This window comes from Sorex araneus, chromosome X (genome assembly GCF_027595985.1).
Source record: "Sorex araneus isolate mSorAra2 chromosome X, mSorAra2.pri, whole genome shotgun sequence".
Lineage (NCBI taxonomy): Eukaryota > Metazoa > Chordata > Mammalia > Eulipotyphla > Soricidae > Sorex > Sorex araneus.
The window spans coordinates 148,966,424-148,974,252 of NC_073313.1; the positions used below are offsets into that span (position 1 = coordinate 148,966,424).

The window sequence follows — 7,829 nt, forward strand, 5'->3', positions numbered from 1 at the left end:
TATGTGAAAATCCTCAACAAAATATTAGCAAATAGAATCCAACAATTCATCAAAAAGATTATACACCACGATCAAGTGGGATTCATCCCGGAGATGCAAGGATAGTTTAACATTCGGAAATCAATCATCATAATCCACCATATCAACAAAAGCAAAGATAAAAACCATATGATCATTTCAATAGATGCAGAGAAAGCATTTGACAAGATCCAGCACCCATTTATGATGAAAACTCTCACCAAAATGGGTTTAGATGGAACTTTCCTCAAGATAGTCAAATCCATCTACCACAAACCTACGGCAAGCATCATCCTCAATGGAGAAAAACTTAGGGCCTTTCCTCAAATATCAGGGACAAGATACGGATGTCCACTCTCACCACTTCTGTATAACATAGTACAGGAAGTTCTTGCAATAGCAATTAGGCAAGAAAAATACATTAAGGACATACAGATAGGAAAGGAAGAAATCAAGCTCTCACTATTCGCAGATGATATGATACTATACCTAGAGAAACCCAAAACCTCTGCCAAGAAGCTCTTAGAAACAAGACTCGTACAGTAAAGTTGATGTTCATAAAATCAATACCCCCAAATCCATGGCCTTCCTATATGCAAATAATGAAACAGAGGAAAGTGACATTAAAAAAAATACAATCCCCTTCACAATTGTGCCCCAGAAAATCAAGTACCTTGGAATCAACCTAACAAAAGAGGTCAAGGATCTCTACAAATAAAAGTACAAAACTCTAATCAATAAAATAAAAGAGGACACGAGGAAATGGAACCATATTCCCTGCTCATGGATAGAAAGAATGAACATTGTCAAAATGGCAATACTCCCCAAAGCACTGTAGAGATTCTATGTGATCCCTATAAGGATACCCATGAAAAAATTTAAGGAAATGTAGCAAACACTTCTGAAATTCATATGGAACAGTAAACGCCCACAAATAGCTAAAGCTTCTGCACCTCAAAAGAAACAAGGACTGAAATACAAAGACAGCCTACAGAATTTTTTGGTAAAATATATTTACCCAATGCCCATCTAATAATGGGTTGATATCAACAAGGCACTGGTTGAACTCCACAAGAATAAAACATCCATCCCCATCAGGAAATGGGGTGATGAAATGAACGGCAACTTTCGCAAGGAAGAAATCTGAATGGCCAAAAGGCACATGAAAAAATGCTCTTCATCACTAATAATCAGGAAGATGCAGATCAAAACATCAATGAGATATCATCCCACACCACAGATACTGGCACACATCCAAAAGATCAAGAGCAACCGGTGTTGGCACGGACGTAGGGAGAAAGGGTCTCTCATTCACTGTTGGTGGGTATGTGTAAAAAACTAAAAATAAAAAGAAAAGGCGCGGGCAAGGGAAGGAATGGAGCCAAGATGGTTGGTCTTAGTCGCAGTTTATTCCATGTCCATCTCCATTCTCCTCTGATTCTCCTCCTGCTTCTCTCTCCCCCATCCTACTTCATTCTCTCTCTCTGCCTCTCTCCCGGCTCTCGGTCTCTCTCTCGATCTGAGGATCTGGCCCTCAACCCACTCTTACAGCCTAGTTAAATCTCCACAGCAAGAGGGGGTTGGGGCATACACATATGTGTGGTCAGCAATAGAGTAAGGTTCTTTTCCCTCAGGGGATGCTTCTCCTAGGACTTAATTCTCTTTCAGCAGGAGGATCCACCCAAGGACGGAGTCCCATGAATGTGTTTCTCTTCTCCTCAGCCAACAAACATATAAGAATTCATAATATTAATCATTTTGTATGGACACAATAAGAGATGCATTAAAGCTTATAGAATTGCTCTCCTGGGGCCATCTCAATCTCAGACTACAGTGCTCAGGCCAGAACAGTCTTTCCTATCCCTAGCAGGGTCCTAGTCTCATCACTACTTTTGGATCATGACAGAATTTGTCTATGATCAAGCTCTTAACTTATAGTTAAGAGTTAGGCACTTTGGCCAGGCCCATCTCGATAGGCACATAACTCACCGCTTGCCCTGGATCCTTCCTGTCCCTCGTCGGGACCCTGATTTTGGGGTGCTAGGAACTGAGGGCAAGTGAGGCTTAAGTGGAGAAAGCAGATGCCCGGGAGGGAATAATATTCGAAGCCAATTAAGTCCCAAGTTACAAAAACATAATATTGTCTTCTTGTGTCTATACAAAAAAGACATAGCTTTAAAGTAAATTATTCAAAAGGAATAAAGAGGAGAGAAAGGCAATGTTATAACATTCAGTGTCCTAGGAAGTTATGACCTTACCAATTAACAGAGTTTGATTAGAGGAAGAGCAGATAAACTGGTAGAAGTGGTTACAGATAAACAAAGGAATGGGAGTGACTCGGGAGCACTTTGATGGGTGTGACTGATAAACCTAAGCTCCTAGTGGCAAAGGGGAAAGGACAAACCAATGATATCCAACAGGAATGCCAACTGGTTCTTCCCTTTTGGGAACAGTATGGGCTATTCTCAAAAAATTAGTATTTGAATTCCCATTTGACCCAGCAATACCATTTCTGGGAATATATCCTGGAGAGGCAAAAAAGTATAGTAGAAATAACTTCTGCACTTGCATGTTCATTGCTTCACTGTTCACAATAGCCAAAATCTGGAAGAAACCAGAGTGCCCAAGAAGAGATGACTGGTTAAAGAAATTTTGGTACATCTACACAATGGAATACTATGCAGCTTTTAGACAAGATGAAGTCATGAAATTTTCATATGAGTGGATCAACATGGAAAGTATCATGCTAAGTGAAATGGGTCAGAAATAGAAGGACGGACATAGAAATATTGCACTGATCTGTGGAATATAAGGTAACAGAATAAGAGACTAACACCCAAGAATAGTAGAAATAAGGACCAGGAATTTTGCCCCATTTGTTGGAGGCAGACCTCACATGCTGGGGGAAAAGACAGCTCAGATAAAGAAGGGAACACCGAGTAAAAGGTGTTTGGAGGACCTGCTCTGGTTGGGAGATGCGTGCCAAATGTAGACTATAGATAGAACACAATGGACACTCAATGCCTCTATTGCAAACTACAACACCCAAAAGGAGAGAAAGAACGAAAGAACAAACGGGAATGCCCTGCCACAGAGGTGGGGTGGGACATGGAATGAGGGTGGTGGGAGGAGGGATACTGGGATCATTGGTGGTGGAGAATGGGCACTGCTGGAGTGATGGGTACTCGATCATTTTATGACTGAAATGTAAGCATGAAAGTTTGTAAGTATGTAACTGTACCTCATGGTGATCCACTATTTAAACAAAAGTAAATAAATAAAAATGTGTGTGCTGTGTGCCTCAGTTATTTAAAAGGTGGTCTTTCGTAGAACAGAGATGTATGGCTTATTTTATAGAAAATGCCTTTCCTGAGAAGATCTGTCCTGAAGTGAGTAGTTTTCTGTCCTTTTGACCTTATTTATATGTGGGACCACACTCAGCTCAGGGTGGGAAAGAGAAAACAGAAGTTTGTGGTTAAATGAATGGGTGAATTTGTTCATGTGAAAAACCAAATCTTTACCTGGAAAAAAAAACTTTCAACTAAGCTGTTGGAAAATTTATTGGAAAAAGTTCAACTAAGAAATAAACTAATATAGGTTATAGAACTTGCTTTGTCACCTTAAATATGGTATTTCCCATCATTTCTTGGTTTTTTTTTGGCCTACAAAATGACTAACAAAACGTTCCCCTAATTATTTTATCATAAATGACTTATCAGAGAGGGGGTGATTATTTATCATTATACAATTTTAATATGTTGAAGTCTGCAGTTCTTCATTTGGATAATTTGCAAATTTAGTTATACTTAAGAAAACATTGTCTTAAATTATCTTCCCCTAGTGTTACTAGGGGAAGAATAAAAGGGTGAAAATTTTATTTATTATATAAATAAATAATAATTTATTTATTTATATAATAAATAATAATTGATAATTATTATTTATAATAAATAAATTTATATTTACAATAAATATGAATTTATTTATTATTAATTTGTTTAATTATTAATTATTATTGTTTCGATTTATTATTATAAATTTCATTTATTTATTTATTTATTTATTTGAGAAACTACTTTGCTGTTTTACTTATACATTTTTCCCTTTGATTTCTTTCTTCCTCTAGGTGTCAACTCTGCTCGCTCAGTTCCTCCTTCATACCCACCACCACAGGACCCGTTAAACCAGGGTCAATACCTGGTCCCAGATGGCATCGCTCAGTCACAGGTCTTTGAGTTCAGCGAACCCAAGCGCAGCCAGTCACCATTCTGGCAAAACTTCAGCAGGTTAACTCCCTTCAAAAAATAATACCTACAGGGAGGCAGATAATTTTAAACTAAAGTAAATTATATTTATAGATGGACCTTTTTTTTTGGAGAAACACTGTTGAAATTTATATACATATATATGTATCTCTATATATGTATATATATATGGACATAAATAGACCCTCGAGTGTACACACACAAACACACACAGAAGGAGCAAAAACATTTTCTTTTGGGGGAAATTAAATCTGTAGTCGTAGAAAGGTAACAACAACATCTAAACTAATGACCCTTTCTTTACAAGTTTTCCATTATCACCCTGACCCGCTTGCATTTACTTTTAGAAACTGATAGCTCTATTTCTTTGTTTTTCAGTTAAGATAATTTCTGTACTCACCTGTGAGTGATTCATGACTTGTCATTATTACCATAGATGTGTTTGTATTGGCTTCTAGTTTTCTGATGATAGTGATGCTAATGAGTTTTAAATTAATTTGATGTGAAATTCGAAAGTTTGAATCTTTTTCCCCTTTCACTTTTCAGTTGATTAAGGGAAGATTCCCCTTTTTCCTCTCCCTCAGCCAATTTTCTGCAGATATTTCTGCAGCATTGCTGTTGCTCTGAACATTTTTCCTGCATCTTCTCAGTTGCATCAGTCTAGACATGCTCTTTTGTGCCCTGTGACAGCTGCTTGATATTTCTATTGCTTTCACTATGTTTTAGGTATGTAAAAGGCCCTAAACAAACCAGAAAAGAGGTAATATATATTTATACTGTCAGAGTATAAAGAATCTGGAGAGGAATGATGTGCAGGCAACATTCTGTGTTTGGGCTGATTCTAGTATTGGAATTTATCCTATTGTAGCACTGCTGTGTCCTGACAGTTTTGTATCTGGGGTTTATTTTGGGTCAATTATTTCCCTTTTCAAAATGCTTTGGTTATGGTATTCCACTATTGTATTCCACATGGTATATCCCTCCCCTATTGTAAAAGATAAACTGGAATTTAAAAGGCTGATACCTCACTCCTGGAAGAAAGAATTAACTTCCTCCTAGCACTAAGTGGATTTATATTGGATTTCCCTTTCACTATACGTGTGGGGACTGAATAATTCCTGCTGCAAATTCCAAAATGTTTAGGCAGAAAGCTTAGGAGTCTATGAGGTACAAGAAAAATCCCACCCTTTTATTGTTTTCACTATGTTTTGGGTGTTGTAATAGGCCCTAAACCAACCAGAAAAGGCAACAAATTTCAGAATATTTATTTAGACAATATCCAAGATTATCAGTAAGATCTTAATGGAAAATAATAGGTTAGGGAATGTAAAGTCTCTGACTAATGTATGTATCTACAGTTCATGCCACTCCAGTAATATGAGACTTCTCCCAGATTGCATGGAAAAAATCTATTGCCCCTACCTTTCCTTTTTTTCTCTCCTGATAACCTGGCAAAAGTTTGATTAAATAGACATTTCTGACTACAAAGGGCTCTGTTTCCAACATTATCTCATACGATGGAATTTGAAGCAAGTGAGGAACGAGTAAAGAAAGGGCCTGAGACAGAGATGTTATTTACATAATCATTATTGGCAGGTTTTCTAACCTGAGAAAAACTAACTTCTCCAAAAAATTAAGTTCTCTGTTGGTGAAGGAGTACTTCTTCTTGCATTAGCCCTTGCATTGGCCCTTAAACAGCAAGCAGAATAGAGTGAGTATAGGTCATGCTATGGAGAGCCCCCCTAGTTAAGAACCTGGAAATTTTGAGTTTGTCTTGAACCCAAGAGAATACTTAATTATTTAAGAACAGCAGCTTACTGAGCCACACTGTTGTTCTATTATGAGCCCAGACAAAATCTTTCTCAACCTGGGAATAAACCTTTGTGAGAATAAAATTCTATGCTATTTAAGTTTCCATTTGCCATACTTAAATCAGACTTGTAGTATAAGCCAAAAATAAGATTGAGATGGGCAAATGACAAGGGTTTAGAATTAATTGCTAGTTCTTAGCACATGAATCAGCTTCTTAAGACACCATTGGGAAGTATCTAATCCTGAGCTATGACTACACAGTGACTGTGTAGGCCTCACTGAAGGGTACATATTTTTCTTACTTTCCATTCTTCTCATCTATACTCGGGTTTGATATGTTTTCTTCAGAGCCTGGAGGTACACCAGAAAGGAATGAGTTATACTTTAGGGGCCTACAACTTTTATTAAACAAGTGTTTTCATAGCCCCTGCTACCAAGTGTCTGAGTCCAGAGGTTTACAATAAGGGTTACCATCTCTCACTATCTGCTCACCTCATATTTATCCAAGCCACTGAACTCTCGAGATACCAGTAACTTGCAATATGAGAGATCAGCTCACCATTTGGTCAAAGTGGAAATCTTAGCTTATATTAGCGAATCATACCAGTGACCTACAATCCTAAGGACAACCCCATTACCTAGAGTTAGAGTCCAAGCCAATTCTGTCTCCACAGCTATGCTATTTTCAATAACTCCGTAGGTTTCCTCTGTTTCTGCATGGCCCAGAACTCTCCTTTCCTCAACTCAATGAGAACTGATTTGTGCTCCAAAAGGCTTTGCTAAGTATGTTCTAGGGGCTTTCACGTGGGTTGTTCAAAGCATAGAAATCCACCACTACCTTTTCTCTTTCCTGTCCCCTTCTCTCTGTGTATATCTCTAACGGACTTATAAGGACAGCAACAAGAGAAATCTAACAATTATGATGTGATGACAAATAGTGATCTTTTAGTGCTTTGGGGGTGGGGTGGGCTGGGTTTGATGGATGGGAAACAGCAACTTTTATTTCCCCTGCTGCTCTGCATTTACCAATTATTATTATGTTTCTTCTGGATGTTTGACCCTGTCAAACAAATGTCAAAGTTGTGTGTTTAATAAAAATTGTTTAACAACAAAAATAAGATGTTGTAATGACACAAAGCCTTATAAATATTTATGGAATTCAATAAAGAAGTAAAAAGACACTTCCAGGTGTAACTATCATGCTATGTTTTGTGTATGTCTGTGTAGACTATTACAAAATAAATATAATTTTCATTGTATGAGCAGTTTACACAAAATCATTCTTGGTCTGCCAGTTATATGATTTTTAACATCAAGAATCCAATGAGTTATCTTAACTTCTCATGTATTATTTTTGGAAAATTTGGGACAAAAAAATAGTTTAATTGTGAAACCAAGGCAATTTAATTGTCTATCTATGCAGCTTAATCATCAATATTTGGATGCCCATTTCTGATTTCTCTTTTTACTTGCAGCTACAAGTGCCTAATGAAGGCATACACATGAGATTTAAGAGCTGCATTTGTGACCCCAAAAGACATCATATCAATCAGTAATAACTTACGCCTGGTAATTTCCTAACACTACTAATTTTTTCTCAATGTGTTAGGGGTGGGGCAGATCTCTGCCCGTGGGAGGCACGGAGGAACAAAGGAACAAAACCGAGACAACTCTTTCTGCAAACACACGGGGTTTATTCAAGCCAACATGTCCATGTTGGGACCTTCAACCGTG

At 37.6% G+C, this 7,829-nt stretch overlaps 1 protein-coding gene across 7 annotated transcripts in view; it reads left to right on the forward strand.

Moving 5' to 3' along the window:
- ARHGEF9 (Cdc42 guanine nucleotide exchange factor 9) overlaps window positions 1–7,276 on the forward strand; it is a 421,659-nt gene extending 414,383 nt beyond the window's left edge. For all 7 annotated transcript variants that reach the window (XM_055120363.1, XM_055120368.1, XM_055120367.1 and 4 more), the window contains one exon: window positions 4,145–7,276. In XM_055120363.1, coding sequence (XP_054976338.1) covers window positions 4,145–4,326 — 182 coding nt within the window. In that variant the 3' untranslated portion in view covers window positions 4,327–7,276. The remainder of the gene's footprint in view (window positions 1–4,144) is intronic.
- Window positions 7,277–7,829: the final 553 nt, after the last annotated feature.